The sequence below is a fragment of the Taeniopygia guttata genome, chromosome 12, assembly GCF_048771995.1.
Source record: "Taeniopygia guttata chromosome 12, bTaeGut7.mat, whole genome shotgun sequence".
Lineage (NCBI taxonomy): Eukaryota > Metazoa > Chordata > Aves > Passeriformes > Estrildidae > Taeniopygia > Taeniopygia guttata.
Window position 1 is genome coordinate 11,556,288 of NC_133037.1, and position 16,385 is coordinate 11,572,672.

Consider the following 16,385-nt stretch of genomic DNA (forward strand, 5'->3'; position numbering starts at 1 on the left):
ATGCTTTCTTTCCTCTGCCTAGTCACCATTCCAGCAAGCCAATGCCTGCTAACTGAAGGACATTTCTGCTTCTTCCTTGCTATAAAGTTTGTACCTTCCAGCTTGGTTTTTGGGAGTGGGGTGAGCCAGCCCTGCTTGCTTGGCTGGGGCACTGCTAAAGAGTTTACCCCTCTGCTTCTCTGGAATCTGCCTGCAGGGGCAGGAATGATGCTGGATCAGATCCCTCAGTGAGTACAGTCCTTCCACCCTGTTCTGGGCATACGTCCTGGACAGTCTTGGTGTTTTGGGACACGCTGTTCAAGCTCTTGCTGCCCTCCCCTTGGAGGGGTTGTGTGAGCAGAGCAGGCTCAGCCCTTCCTGCTCACCAGCAAGGCTGGCCTGGAATTCCTTGCAGTGAGTTGAGGGCCTTTCCGTGGTCCAGCCTAGTCAAAGTTAACCCTTTAATTTCTAAATGCTGTCTATGACCCTCTGCTTGCACTCACCAAGGCTGAGCTGACAGCTGTACCCAGAGGAAGATGGAAAACAGTGAAATGAGGGCAGTTATTTCAAGAGCTTTCTAACAGTCTTTGTGCTCCATATCCTATTTTATAGTGCTGTCCTATCATACTTTTCTCACTTGACCAGGCTTTTGCTGTCCACATCAATCTCAAATAACTGCACTAGCAATGTGTCCTGGTGGGACCACTTTTCTGTCTTCATGCTTTTTGAAAGACTTGGACCTTCTGCTCATCGTCATTTAAAGTGTTGCTCTGCACTTGTTTTCTTTGGACACAGCTGGAATGTGGAGAAAGCCAAGATGGGGGAAGGGGGAACAATAACCCTGAAGCTCATGGGGAAAGGAGATGGTCTGAACTTTGCAGCCCTCTGCCTGGCCTTGGGTGGTGGAGCTGAGGCTGCGGGGCTGTGGCTGAGCCCTCAAGTGACCCTGTGTTTTAATGTCTTTCCAGTCAGAGAAACTGGCAATAACCCAAGGCAGAGAGAGAGTGCTCCAGATGGGGTAGGACAGCTGTGGGGCTCCTTGCCACAGGATGTTATGGATGCTTCAGGGGAGGGGAGGATTCCATTTGCAACCTACATATCAATGTTTTTACAGGTGGGAATAACACAAGAGTACAAAAACCCGTACAGGAGGCAAGCAGCATGGGAATCGGTGCCCTGCTGTTACACTCAGGGGTGGTGGTGTCACAGATGGGGACTGGTGTTGTGCATGAATCACTGTCATCACAGGTCTGGAGAATCTTGGGACTGGAGAAGCCAGCTGGACCGACTGTTGCTGCAGGGAACACGCACACTTAAAACCACTCCCTGCACCATTGGAGTCTCATGGCTTTTACTTTTGTGATGACCTCTGTTGCTGCTGCAACAACAGCAGGTGCAAGGGTGACTTGTTGCTGGGCGAATCCCAGAGGAAACCTGGCCCTGCTCGAGGCTGAGGCTTTCAGCTGGTCCATGGAGGCAGCTGAGCTCAGGTGTGGTTCTGCTCTTTGCCCAAGTCCTGGCAGGGCAGGAGGAAGAGATCCAGAGAAGGAGCCTGGCTGGATGAGGGGAGGGAAAAGCTGCAGCCAGCTCAGAATTGAAGTGGGTGAAGCTGAGCGAGGTCACAGCAGGGTGGGGTGGGCAGAGCAGGCAGGTGTGGGGCAGGCAGAGCGGCGCTGGAACGGCTCAGAGGCAGCAGCTGTGTTGTGAGATGTGCAGATAGGAGCGCTGGGGAACCACACCACCACATCTGCAACCACATCTGCACTGCAGGGGCTGTGTGGGGGCATTGGTGCCAAAGGAATTCCAGGCCGGCGCCGGCACGTGGAAGGCGGCACGGCGACGCCGAGCTGCGAAGGCTGGGCCGGGAACCGGGAACGGGAACTCTCCTGCGTGCCTTGGCAGCGGCACCGGGCTCTGGGGCCGGACCTGCAGCTTGCCTGAGCCCCAGCGGGAGCCCTCTGCCAGCCCAGTGCCCGCAGCCACCGCTGGGCTCGGTGCCAGCCCCGGCCCTGCGCACCTGGAGCCAAACACAAACACGCTCGGGGCTCTGCAGGTGCACCAAAGGGCTTTAGGCAAACACGGGTGTGTTTGCTGCTCACACACTCACAGTTACACCAGCAGAAATGTGTGCATGTGTTTATTTACCAGGACACATCTTCCAGAGAGCAAAGCAGCAGGGGAAGCAGGAGAGCACAAAGAAGCCCAGGCACGGAGCTGTGTGTGTGTGAATTGCTGTGTTATACAGGCAAATCTCCCAAGCTGAGACAGAGCACGAGTCAGTCACAGGTTCCTGTTTGAGGCACACGTGGCTGCAGCCTTACCCGTGTATACACACGTAGCATAAAGTATTTCTTTCTTCATATACATATACATATATATACATATATATACATATATACTTGGAGAAAGACTGTGGGAATCCAGGGCTTCCCTCTGGCTGCCCTGGCAGGTCTGGGACCCTGGCAGGGGTCAGGAACCCCCCTGTACAGAGCCCCCAGAGACACTGTCTGTGATCTCTGTCCATGGAAAAGAGTTTTCAATCTTACAGGATGAATTACAAGCTCTGAGTGTTTGATATGAGTAATAATTAAGTGTGGCACGGGTGCAAAAGTAAAATTTTAGGTTTCTAGATTAGGGGTTCAGAGGGGACAAGATGGAGGAAATTGGGTGTGCCTTGTCCTTTTTCTCCTTCTTTATGCCCTCCATGTTTCACTGTAGTGTTGGCGTTTTTCTGTTGGTTTAGGCTGGGGACACACTGTCCAACGTAGGTGACAGATATTGGCACGTTATTGTAAATCCAGCACAGGTAGTTTCTGGTATTTAATGTTTGTAACATCCCACTGAGGGCAGAGCCCCACACGCTGCCCTGCAGGACAGAGCTGCGGCAGGGCAGCAGAACATGTTAGAGATAAACAGAATAAACAACCTTGAAACCAGCACAGATGAATTATGGCTTCTTCTTTGGCAACGGGGCTGACAGACAGAGACTTTCTACAATCTCGGAATCATCAATACCACAGATTCTGACAAAAGAGAAAAAATTATTTCACAGAAAATTATGGCTACACCCATATATACTTTATTTATATATTTACATAAGAAAATTTAATTATTATTTACATGGATATGCACATATACAAAGGTGTGTATGTCAGTGTATTAGTTACTGCCCCCATACATGGAGAGACAGAGATGATCACACACATTCAGACATATTTTGACTTATTTTATACATATATGCTTGTATTTTTATGGGTGTGGGTTTTTTCTCTTTGTCTACACACAGAGATTTTTCTTACTATTTATACACTTCTCTGCATCTATTTTATATATATTTAAATATTTTATATAGTTCTATATTATTTCTTTATTTCTCTCTTTTTTTTTAATATAAAAGGGTAGTTTACATGCAGCTCTATGAGTGTAGTTTAGTTATTTTTATATTTCTTGGAGAAAGAGAGGAGGGGGAGCGAGACCGAGAAAGAAAATGAAAGGAAATACAGACACATAAATAAATATCTAAATAAATTGGATGTAGAGGTGGATATGGGAACACAAATGTTCCCATATCCACCCAGCATGTGAGCTGGGAGGGGAAATTACTGTCTCCCTCGTGCTTATTCTCCATATACATACACATGCAGACAGAGAATATATGTCCAGATCAATACATGCACACACACACTGTATATGCATCCCAAATTTTATATGGGGGCAGAAGAGGGGCTGGGAGAGACCACAGCTTCACACACACACACAGATACCCCACATAAATTTTTACAGGGGGAAGGATGTGTATGTCTTTCTCTCCCTCTTGGCGTAAAAAGGAAAAGATAGGAAGAATGGTAGAAAACAGACACACACACAATCAGTTACATATGTAAGAACTAGTTACATATATTATAAATAAATGTTTAAATAAAGTGTGTGTGGCTGGAGACATGGGGAATGCTCTGTGTGTGTGAATAGTGCATGTGTGCTTCGTACTTGTACACATGCACATATGTGTGTGTGGCAAGAGAAAGACTGAGCAGCTGTATGTGTATGTACAATTTCACAAATATGTATATGTGCATGCAGGGAGAGAAAGGACATTGTGTGTTTTTAAGGCTACAGTGTGTGTGTGAATATCTCTAATTATATATGTATATGTGGATATATAGCAGAAGAGATTTTGTGTTAGTGCAAACAATCTTGGTGAATACACTTATCCATATCTATATCCCTGCAGAGAGAGGTGAATGAACAGGTCACTCTCTCTGCCCTCCATATATGGTATATATGCATATATGTGTGTGTATATTTATAGAAAAGGAAAAGTGTGTGTGTGTGAGAACAACTCTCTCTCTGTAGATGCACATGTACCTATGTGTGTGTATATATAAATATATATATTGCAGGCAAACTTGTATGCAAAGAGCTCTCATCCCTTTCTAAGCACAGTTCTAAGTATATGAGTGGAGTGAGAGAATTACACTCATTTGTGAACATCTGACTGTTCTTGCTCTATATATGTACACGAGTGTGCAAACAGTACTTTATATATAACAGTATATATATGCATATAAAAAGAGAATTCTATGTGTGACATTTATATATATACACAAATATATGTATGCATATTGGTTTATTTATTACAAAAAAAAGCATTTCATGGGTGAGACCATGTGTATATACATAGAGTATATGTATAATATATATATTATATATTATATATATAATATATATCAGAAAGTGTTGTATGTGAAAACAGTTCTCTGAACAGCTCAGTGTGTGTGTATGTATGCACATCTATAAATATATAGTCTATGTCATATATGATTTATAATACTTTATGTTCAACATATTACATATACCATACCTGCTACTTCATCCTCCTAGCATCTAAGTGTATATGTATAGGTACATGGAGTGTGTGCATGTGTGTGTAGCAAGAAAATTGTGTAATTGTATGAAAGAACAACTGTCTCTCTGTGTAGATGCATGTATATAAATATGTATATCTGTGTGCAGGAAGAGAGGAAGAGAAGTGTGTTAGCAGCTCTTTAAGTACAATACAGAGTGAGAACTGCGCATGAAATCTGTATATATACATATATATGCATCTATATATTCATATATAAGGCAAGAGAGCACTGTGTGTGAGAATGGCTCTTAGTGTCTCTACTCATGTGTGTACATATGGAGAGAGAATATATCAACATATATACATAGATATGCATATATTTATGTATTCCAGAGAGTATGTATGGAGGGTGGCAAAGAGAGAGAGAGAGAGAGAGTCATGGAAACTGTGTTCGTGTGCATGAATTGCTCTCACTCATTTTGTTATTTATATATGTCTAAATATATAGATATGGCAAGAGAGAGGATATGCGTGAACAGAGACTATGGCTGTGTGAGGATCTTTGTGTGTATGGGTGCATTTACTTATATATAACAAGAGAGAATTGTATGTGTGTGCAAGTGGCTGTCTCCCTAATTATACATGTATAATGTATATTAAATATGTAGAGAATTATGTGAGAAAACAGCCTCTCTCTACATATAGAAGTACATATATATGTTACAGCTTTCTCCCTAAATAAAATATTTTATATATATTATAAATATATATAATATATTATATATATTTTATATATTATAATATATCTATATATATTATAATATATATATATTTATGTGTATACTCATGTAGTGAGCAAATGATGTGTGTGAACAGCTCTCCTCTAACTCTGTATGTTCTGTTAGAATTATATGTGAACATCTGTGTATATAAGGGTATGTATGTATATATACATATATACATATCTATAGAGGAACAGAAAGGACTGTCATGTGTGAAAACAGCTGAGTATATGCATATATATGAACAGAGAACAATATGTGTAAGTAATGATTTCTCTATGCATATATGGACATATATAGTGAGAGAGAATAGTGTGCAGGTTCTTGTGTGCACACAGAGAGGGCAGGAGAAAAGAGTGTGAGAGCTTATCCCCATATCAGTATTTTTTATTTTTATTATTATTATTATTTAATAAACTGCATATATGTCCACGTGTGCATAGTGAGAATGTTTGAACAGCACGCTCACAATCATCCCCCATTTCTATATATGCGAATATGTGTGTATCTATAGCAGGAGAGAGCTGCCTGGGAACCTCTCACACTGTGTCTGTAGATTGGATGGATGGATGGATGGATGGATGGATGGATGGATGGATGGATGGATGGATGGATGGATGGATGGATATAAGAGCCATGTGTGTGAACAAGGCTCGCTGTGTCCATGTAAGTGCATGTGTTCGTATGGAGACAAGTGTGTGTGTGTGTGTGTGTGTGTGTGTGTGTGTGTGTGTGTGTGTGTGTGTGTGTGTGTGTGTGTGTTGGGGCTATTTTCTCCCATTCTCTGTGTTTCTCTCTCTCTCACACACACACACAGACTCCCCCACACATTCTAGTCACATAAATATACCTGCATGTATTTCCACACGTGTGTTCCATTCCCGAGCCTGTCTTTGGAGGGGAGGGAGAGCAGCCCTCCCTGGCAGCTCTGGCTCTCTGGGGCTGGGGCTGGGTGCTGGAGCCCTGTGCTGCTCCCAGCCACACCGCCGGGGTGAGGTCCGTGCACTCACTGCCCAGCCCTGCTCGCACATCCACCCACCTATATACATGTATTGTTCTTAAATGTTCATTTCTTCATGTCAATAGTTTAAAATACATAGCTGTGTCTTTATGTGTATGCATGCACTTACATTTATTTTAAATTTACATGTAGTTATTACATTAAACAACAACTATTAGATATCACACATCTATAATAGACACAACATACATACCAACCACACTCTATGGCCGGCTTAGCTGTAAGCTTCCGTCCGGCCGCAGCGTTACATGTACACGCGTACAGGTGTGTGTTTGCATGTCACACACAACCAACCCCAACCCGGTGACAGCCGTGCCGTGTCCCAGGGGTGATGCTCGGCGCTCCCGGTGGGGATCCCGGGGCCTCGCTCGGTGCCCGGCGCCCCGCGGGCGGCGGAGGGCGGGCAGAGCCGCTCCCGGCGGGGCGGGCAGGGCTGACGGGCAGAGCCCGCTGCTCCGGGGCTTGAGCAGGGCCGGGCCGGGGCACCGCGCTGCGGCTGGGGATGGGCTCACACAGCGGCTGGGCAGGATCCCGGCACCCCACGGACCGCCGGGCAGGCAGCCGGGGCTCGTCCCTGCGGCGGCGGGGCTGAGGGCCGGGAAATGGCGGAGAGAGTCGGGGGATGGGGAGAGGGGGAGGAGGAGGAGGAGGAGGAGGAGAAAGGGAAGGCGGCGGAGCTGTGCGGGCTCGGCGTGCGTGGGCAGGGGGCGGGGTGAGACAGTGTGTGCGGCGTGCCCGTGTGTGTGCATGTATGTGCGTGTGTGCGCCCGTGTGTGTGCATATGTAGGGGGTGTGCACAGCCGGGCACGCCCCCGTGCCTGTGCCGGCGGCGGGGTGCCCCCACGCAGTCACACAGCCGGCCCACCCGCGGCGGGGACACACGGGTCCCACGGATCCCACTCGCAGGAGCGGGGGCAGACGAGCCCCTGCTGGGCCAGCGCCGGGGCTCGGCCAGGGGGGCGTCGTGCGCTCCCTTCTCCCCTCCCCCCGAAGCCGCGTTTCCCCGGGGGGATTTGGGGAGATAGAGTGAATTATGGGGGATGGGGGAGGGTGGGGGATGTTCAGAGCATCGCTGCCTCCCCCTTCCCTCCAGCCCATAGAGAGCCGCGCCGCAGCGGGGTTCGAGCCCCCCGCCCCGCTAGCACGGCATGCAGAGGCTGCAGGGGCGGACACAATTCACGCACTCCCCCCACACCCACGGGGCCTCGGGAGGCTTCCCGGCCCCTCCCCAGCCCTACCGCGGCCCCGCCGAGGGGCGATGGCCGCGGGGAGTGGGGGTCACCCCGGACACGCAGGGCTCCCCCGTTGACCACGGGGGTGAGGGTCGGTGGGGGGGGGGGCCCCGGCCGCGGCGGGGCATCTCTGCGCTGCTGCCGGCGGCCGCGGGAGGGCATCGCCTGTGCTCGTTCCCCCCGGAGAACCCGGGGCCAGCGCCGCCGCCGCCTCCCCCCGCCCGCGGCGGCCCCTCTTGGGCGGCCGGTGACGGCGACGGGCGGGGGGGCCGAGGTGAGGCCTCAGTCGCCGCCGTGCCGGGCGCCCCCCTCCTCGCTGCCGCGGCCGCGCCCCCAAAATCTGGGCGGGGGTCGTCGGGCGGCGGGGGCAGCGCGGGCGGCGGCGGGCCCGGGGCGGAGGGGCGCGGGGCGGGCCCGGTGCGGAGGGGCGCGGGGCGGAGGGGCGCGGGGCGGGCCCGGTGCGGAGGGGCGCGGGGCGGGCGCGGGGGCCCCGGCAGAGCCCCGAGAAGCGCAGCCCGGGGCTGGCGGCCGACCAGGCTGTTGTTGTTCTCAGCGTGGTCCGCCCCGCGCCCATATAAAAGGCGGCGGCGGCGCCCGCCCCGGCAGAACGCGCACCGAGTGGAGCAGGTACGGTGCGCTCGCCGGGCCCCGCCGCTGCCCCCGCCCGCGCCCCCGGCCCGCCACTCCCCGCACCATGTCGGTAGACCTCGAAGAAACCGATCTGCCCCTGGCCGAGACAGAGGAGGCGCCGCTCTCCCCGGAGAAGAAAGCGGCTGCTAAGAAGGCGAAAGGAGGCGGCGGCGCCTCGCTGTCGCCATCGAAGAAAAGGAAGAACAACAAGAAGAAGAACCAGCCGGGTAAATACAGCCAGCTAGTGGTGGAGACGATCCGCAAGCTGGGCGAGCGCAATGGCTCCTCGCTGGCCAAGATCTATAACGAGGCCAAGAAAGTGGCGTGGTTCGACCAGCAGAACGGCAGGACTTACCTGAAGTACTCAATCAAGGCACTGGTGCAGAACGACACGCTGCTCCAGGTCAAGGGCACCGGTGCCAACGGCTCCTTCAAGCTCAACAGGAAGAAACTGGAAGGCGGCGGGGAGGGGGGCGCGGGCAACAGCGCCCACAAGTCCCTCAAGAAGGCGACGGTCTCCTCGACCCGGCGGGCGGAGAAGCCGGCGGCCAAGAACAAGAAGCCCGAAAAGAAATCGCACAAGAAGGGCGGCGCGGCGGCGAAGGACAAGGGCAAAGCCAAGAAGGCCACCAAGAAGGGAGCCGCGTCCCCCGGGGGCAAGAAGGTGAAGAAGTCGGCAAAGCCCAAGGCGCTCAAGAGCCGGAAGGCATGAGATCGAGGCGCTGGGAGCCTCCCGCCGCCCTCCGGACTGAGAGCCCCGCGGCACAGACTGCTCTGAGGACAGACCCCAGGGGACCCGCTTTGTCTTTGTGTTGCCGACTCGCCTCCGCAGCCGCCGCCGCGCGCGGTGAGCGGGGCTGCGGCTGCCCCAGCCCCCCTTCACCTTCTCTGCCGCCTTATTTTGTCCACCCCTTCCCCCCCATCCCGTTCCGCGGCTTTTCCCCGATCGCGCCCTTTTGTTTTCGGCCGTGCCCCTCCCCGCCTGTAGACGGTTCCCGGCCCCCACCCCCTCCCGCGTCCCCCCGGTTCTTCACGGCGCTTTTTCCCGCCCGGTTTCCATAGCAGCCATTTTGCACGGGGCCCCCCCCGCGCCACGTGGGCCGGTCCCGCTCCCGCCGCCCGCGCGCGCCCCGCCTGGCCCCGCCCCTCCCGCCGCGCGCCGTGCCCGCTCGCGGCCGCACCGAGGCGCCACGGCGCCCCCTGGCGGCCCGCGGCAGCACCGCCGCCATGGCAACGGCGGGGCCCGCGGGAGCGGCCGCCCCTCGGCCGCCGGCCGCACCTGCAATGGCCTTCAGTGTTTTTTATGGGTCTGGGGTGGGTGGGCTGGGGAGGGTTTGGCTTAGTGGGGTCTTTTTTTTTTTTTTTTTCCTTTTCATTTATCGTCGTTTCAAATAAATTGGTACAAAACGATTGTCCCGTGTGCTCCCTGCAGGCGTCGGGAAGCGGGCAGGAAGGGGGCTGGTCCTGGGGGGGCTTTTCTGCTCCCCGGGGTCGGGCCGGGCGCTGGTGCCCAGAGCCCGCACGCTGCTCCGCACAGACCGGGAGCAGAGGAAGGAGGTCCCCGGCCGCCGAGGCGAGGGAGGAGCTCCTGGAGCGGTGGGGCGGGGGCAGCCCCGGCGGGCACCGCCGCACACAAACGCAGCCCCGGCCCCTGCAGCCCCCGGGTTGGACCGGGCGGCTGGCAGGGCACAGCCCGGGCGGCTGTCCCCGGCCCCGGGCCGAGTCCCGCCGGCAGCAGCGGCAGCGGGGGCAGGGCCGGAGCCCCCCCGGCGCTCTCTATTTATAGCGCAGCCGGCGAGGTTGCGTAAATCCCGACAGGGATCTGGGCCATCTTGTTCTGCCTGCTGCGGGAGGGCGAGGGATGAGCTCCGGCTCATCGCCCTCCTGCCCTGGGGCTGCAGGAGAGAGAGGGGACAGGAACGGCAGCCCAGCCCGTGCAGCGGGGATGGGAAGCGAGGCACGGAGGGCAAGAGCGGGTGGAGGTGCAGGAACCTCCCAGGCCGGCTGTGGGTACGCCTCTGGCCGCGCTGCCATCGGCCCAGCTCAGCCCCACAGCCCGGCCCTGCCCCACGGCCTCCAGCAGTCAGGGAGAGCTTCAGGCACTGCCCGAGAGCTGCTGCAGCCCCGGTGAGCTGCTGTGCTGGAGCATCAATATGCTCCCTGTGCCTAGGGAACACAGCATGGATCTGCCCCAAATCCAGCGTCCCGCAGGAGGAGGTGGTAGGGACAGCAGCCAGTGGGCCTAGGGACTGTCACACCAGGCGGTGGCAGGGCCTTTCAGCACTCCTGGAAAGGAACAGCCCCTTCCCTCCAGGGCCCCAGTCAGGGGGCAGGCGTGGGCCTGCTTTATCCCTTTGTCCCCTGAGAACAAGCAGGGAGAAGGGAACCGAGTTTTACTCCCAGAAGAAAAGTCCTTTTTATACATACAGCAAGAAAAGCCAGCCATGCTCCTGGAAGAGACCAGCACTGGTCTGCTACAGGAGGCTGCAGCCTCCCTCCAGGTCTGTATTTAGAAGCAGTCATGATCCTGCTGGCCCACACCAAGAGAGACAGATCTGCTGCATTGTGGCACTGACCTGCAGTTGTGTCCTTAGTCAATAGCTGCAGGTTTGGGAAGGCCAGAGGGGATGCCCTCACCAAGGGCTGGGACACAGGGGACACAGGGGCCGCCCTGCTCCTCAGGAGGGGGAGGTTAAACCAACCCCATCTTAGGGCTCAGCTCTCCATGGCACTCATCCACATGGCAAACTGTAACCACGTCTCCAGGCAGAGCAGCAGGCACACTCCTATGGGCAGGTAAAAGCAGAAGGAAGGCAGTGACCCTCCAGCTGCCCAGCACAGGGAAGGCAGCAGGGTGACACTGTGCCAGTCCAGCTGGAGCTGTCTTACCTCACAGGCTGAGCCTGCCAGGAGCCATGGTGCTGGGGTATCCCTGAGTGAGCTCCCTTGGGTGCTGCCAACCATGAGGGCCAGGCTCTGGAGACAAACCCAAGCCCTGGGGACATTCAAGAGCCAATGACTCATCTCATCAAACTGCCAGAGCTGAGGGACACAGCTGGCAGAGGCTGTGCTGCACGTGGTGATGCACAGCAGCCTCCCACAGCAGGCAGCTTTCAGCTCCCAGTCTGTGCTGGAAGTCATCCCAGCTTCAGGTACCCAAGAGAGAAGGGAAGAATCCTGCAGCCTCCCAGCCCTCTCCTTAAGGGAAGCACACACCAAGAAACACCCTTCCAGGCTCACTTGACCTCTGGGGAAGGCTCTACTCAGCCAAGTCCTTCACATTTTATATGCTCAGCTATTCTGGTGCTATGAAGCATTCAGAATAGCCAGAACCAGTAACACCTCTCCAGAAAGGACAAGACCTGTCCCTGAAGCTGCCAGCTTGACAGTGACCACATTTACTCCAGCTTTATAATGAAGACTAAGACTTCCAAATCTCCTGGTCACAATGTTCAGCTGTGAAGTTTATGAGGTGATAAAGACCAAGCACTTCAGCAATGCTTGCTGCGACAGACAGGATTTCCTTTGGTCTGGCTTGCCACATCCCACTTTCCCAGCTGGTCTGTCACATGCCAGCAGAAGAAGTTCAGAACCCAGCTGGAGCTCAGTGTCGAGGACACTACGTGCCACCAGCACCCAGTCACTGCACCCTCACCACTCCGCCAGCCCCAGCAGAGGCACACAGCACCCAGGTGCTGCAGCACCTAGGCAGCAGCCCCCCATGTGCTGGCAGTGCAGCGGGCAGGGCAGCAGGTGACACTGCCCTGCAGGGACCTGCCCAGCACCCCCAGCCTGCGCCCACACCTCCTGCAGCCCTGGGAACGTCCAACAAAGAAGAGGGTGCAAGAGGAACAAACAGCCTTGCATCTCAAGGTTCTTCCCTTCCCTTCAGGATTGCTTTTCTCATCTCTGCCAACTTGCCTGCAAGGTCACCCAAAGGCTCCTGGATCAGCCCATGGGGCACCTTCAGCACTGGGAGAGGTCCTGGGTCCAGCCTCACTCCTCCTCCACTGCACCCAGCCAGGAGCAGCTGAAGCTTCCTGGCACTCGTGACAGAACAAGCCGGCAGTGTGGCACTCCCACAGCAGGGAGAAGAACCAAACAGGATTATCTTCTCCCAGGGTAGGAAAAGACTCTCTAAGTGAAGGGCAAACACACAGTCTAGCAGTGGTCCTGTCTGGTGTTTTACTAGTCCTTCCCCTTGGAGAACACAGAGCCTGCCAGATTCCATGAGTTTGGTGAGGCGATAAGACACGGCACATTTAAAAGCATTCAACAGGGAACCAGTTTAATCAGATATCAGGTTTGCACCATTCTTTTCAGAATCACAAGTTCTGCATTTTTCTAAGAAATACAAAGCACTCTCAGGTTTACAGAATGCTGGTCCTGGAGAAAACAAGAGGGAGAGAACAAGACACTAGGATACAGACACTAGGATACTGGGCAGCAGAAAGGAAACTGCTCATCCCCACCTCGCTGATGGTAACAGCCCCTGCAGGAGGCAGAGAGATCCCAGGGGGTCTGTGCTGCTGCAGTGGGGCTGTGCCCTGCTGTCCCCACCCACCGAGGTCAGGATACCCCGGTGGGATTGTAGGACACCTCCACGCCCCCATCAGCACGACACCAATGAACACAGCGCTCCCACATACCAGAATGAAAAACCCCTGCATAAAGCCAGCTGACAAGCATCCAGGTTCATCTACTCTAGGTAACATTCAACTCAGATCCAGGGTAAGTTACTTCATCCACAAGATTAACAGCTGATTCAATAGCTTGAACACATGCTACTTACAGCACATAAATAGAAGATACTCTTTTTTTTTTACTTAAAAAACGTGTGATGAAGGTCTAGGTCCGACTGCCTTGACACTGCTGCATGCACACAACTATGGGCCTGACAGAAGCGGCTGTGCTGGGCAGCAGGAAAGCTGTCTCTGCATCACCTATTCCAGGGGTCACCGGACAGCTGTCCTGCCCCCATGCTCGACATCAGCCACACAGCCAGGAAATAAATATGGCACTAGCCAGGAGTGGGCTTTAATACAAACTCTAGTGGTTTTCAAAAGAAATATTAATCCATAAAGGGTTACAGTTAACAGGTATCATCATCACTTTATTTCTCAGAGCCAGAAATAGTGCTGAACAAACAAACAACAACAAAAAAGAGACAGAGTATGTAATTTCCAGAAGTGCAACCAGGGTACAGGGTAGCTCTCAGCGAGACGAAGCTGGGAGAGGAGGGGAGCCATGGCAGAAGATGGCAGCTCCCGCTCCCGGCGGGCGCCTGACCTTGCGACGCTCTCCGAGGGGATTTGTCACCGCAGCCTCCACCCCACCCCGCTACCAGGACCCACGGCATGCGGGAACACGGAGCACCCCAGCACCCACCGAGCCAGGGAGCTGCAAGGAGGCGACTTTACAGGGATGTACCCAAAAATAGAGACCTTAAAATAAATAGGACCAAAGCTTCTTTACAGTAGGCAATGCACTAGTTTTACCATGAACAAAACTAAGACTAACAGCCACTTCTTGCCAATGGAGAAACTTTTTCTCCTCTTCACGTTTTCCGGCCCCCTTCCCTCGCAGCTGCAGTGCGGCCAGGATGGCATTGCTGAGGATGGAGGCGGGGGCACGGCAGCAGCGAGTACACACCAGGGCGAGCAGGGCCAGCCGGGGGGGGGCCCTGCATAGTCCCAGGGCTGGCAGAGGGGAGAGGCAGCCGGGGGTGCCTGCGTCCATCCCTTTGCCAGCTACAACAATCCTCAGCAGCTACCAGCAGCTCGGCACCGTGACCTAACCACACGGCTCCAGATGTCACCACTGCCAACGGCTGTGACCCAGCTGCCTCCTCCAAAACCAATTCTTCCAGAGGGAAGAGAGGCAGAGCAGGGGCACAAGCAGGGCCTGACCTCAGCCATGCTCACCCAGCACCCTGCCACAGCCCAGGCCAGAGGGGCTAGTGAAGGGCTGGTGGGGGGCTGCCAGGGCTCACCACCCGGCCCGGGCTGGGGGGCAGGACGGGGAACCCCAGCCCCACTGGGAGGAGAGGTGAGGCAGCGGTGAGAAGGGAGCTGGGGGCAGGGGGTCGGGAGGCAGCGCTCACTTCTTGGAGCTCTGCGTCTTCTTGGGCAGCAGCACGGCCTGGATGTTGGGCAGGACGCCGCCCTGGGCGATGGTCACGCCGCCCAGCAGCTTGTTGAGCTCCTCGTCGTTGCGGATGGCGAGCTGCAGGTGCCGCGGGATGATGCGCGTCTTCTTGTTGTCGCGGGCCGCGTTGCCCGCCAGCTCCAGGATCTCAGCCGACAGATACTCCAGCACGGCCGCCAGGTACACCGGCGCCCCGGCGCCCACCCGCTCCGCGTAGTTACCCTTCCGCAGCAGCCGGTGCACCCGCCCCACGGGGAACTGCAGCCCGGCCCGCGACGAGCGCGACTTGGCCTTGGCCCGCGCCTTTCCGCCGGACTTCCCCCGGCCCGACATGGCCGGCAGGCAGCGGCCGCTCGGCCCCGCCTCTGAAGCAGCGCCGCGCACAGAGGGTCCCGGCGCCTGCGGGGAGACAAACGCCGTTACACCGCGCGGGGCCGCGCCGCCCCGCCCGCGCCCGCCGCCCTTACCGCAAGCGCTGCCGCCGCTCCGCGCCGCGCGCCGCCCGCCGCCGCACTGCCCGGCCCGCCGCCGCCGCGCCGCGGATATCGCCGCCCGCCCGCCGCACGCCTCGTCCCATTGGCTGCCGCCGCTGCCGCCACGGCGCTGATTGGTTATCGTGCCAATCCCTGATTTGCATAGGGCTCCCAGCGCCGCGGCTCGTCCCGCTCCGCCCGCGCTCCGGCCGCTCCCGCCTGCCGCCGCTGCTCCCGCTGCTCCCCGCTGCTCCCGCTGCTCCCCGCCGCTCCCGCTTGCTCCCCGCCGCTCCCCGCTGCTCCCCGCTGCTCCCCGCTGCCGCCGCTGCTCCCCGCTGCTCCCGCTACTCCCCGCCGCTCCCCGCTGCTCCCCGCTGCTGCCGCTGCTCCCCGCTGCTCCCGCTACTCCCCGCCGCTCCCCGCTGCCCCCGCTGCTCCCCGCTGCTCCCCGCCGCTCCCCGCTGCCGCCGCCGCTCCCCGGTAGCTGCTTCTGCCTGCGTAGGGGCCGAGGATGGGGGGAAGGGGCTTGGCCCGAGCGCCCGTTGGTGTCTGGGCTGCGCTGTGCCCCTTTGCCTTGCCCAAACCCATGGCCCCTTGCTCGGCCAGCGGGATGTTCTCCCGGAAGGACACCAAAGTCTGCGGGCGAGGGCGATGCTATGGGGAAAGAACCCCTGAGAGGGAGGGCAACCCCCAGCGAGTACTGCCCTCCCTTGTCTCCTCACCTATCAAAGGGGAAAGTTTCTCCCAAACCAGCTTCTGTGGACAGTCAGGGTTGACTGTGGTCATCTCTGCTCCAGGTTAGAGGAACTGCCTCAAACAGCCTTGGGTGAGCAGCCAGACTCCAGTTTAAAGGTGATGTAGCACAGCTGCTCCCCGCTGCCTCATTAAACACTCAGCGTAGGGGTTTTGGTGTTTTTTCTGGTGATGCTGCTGGTGCTCACAGTCTGGAGGGAGATAACCTGTACCCTGTGCCTTTGCATTACCCCTGCATCCCCAGGGGAAGGATTATATTCTCCAGAGCTGGGAAAGTTGAGCATCCCCCCACTCGTGCTCAGCATCTTCACTCCCTCCACAGCAACTGGAGACCTGAAATGAATTCGAGATGAGCTGGTGACCTTTAGAAAAGCCTCATGTGCAGTTCCCACTGACTAGGCTGGGGCAGCTGAGCAGCTCATCCTGGAACAGCGAGGGGCAGGCAGGGAGAGAAACTTCCCATTGTGGCTCCTGCAAGGACAGGCATCAAGGTGATAGTGCCAGCAGCCAAAAATCTATTCT

The 16,385-nt window shown here is 55.6% G+C and overlaps 2 protein-coding genes across 2 annotated transcripts; one reads left to right on the forward strand and one right to left on the reverse strand.

The window, feature by feature from the left end:
- The first annotated feature begins 8,321 nt into the window (after positions 1–8,321).
- On the forward strand, positions 8,322–9,344 carry H1-10 (H1.10 linker histone). The gene has a single exon (XM_030283304.4). The coding sequence runs from the start codon at positions 8,555–8,557 to the stop codon at positions 9,200–9,202; it is 648 nt and encodes a 215-aa protein (XP_030139164.1). The 5' UTR covers positions 8,322–8,554; the 3' UTR covers positions 9,203–9,344.
- A 3,407-nt stretch (positions 9,345–12,751) lies between these two features.
- Positions 12,752–15,208, reverse strand: LOC115496993 (histone H2A type 2-B). Its single transcript, XM_030283305.4, has 2 exons — positions 15,105–15,208; positions 12,752–15,036 (listed from the first exon to the last, which is right to left on the reverse strand). The coding sequence occupies exon 2, from the start codon at positions 14,968–14,970 to the stop codon at positions 14,590–14,592; it is 381 nt and encodes a 126-aa protein (XP_030139165.1). The 5' UTR covers positions 14,971–15,036; positions 15,105–15,208; the 3' UTR covers positions 12,752–14,589.
- Between the last annotated feature and the right edge of the window lie 1,177 nt (positions 15,209–16,385).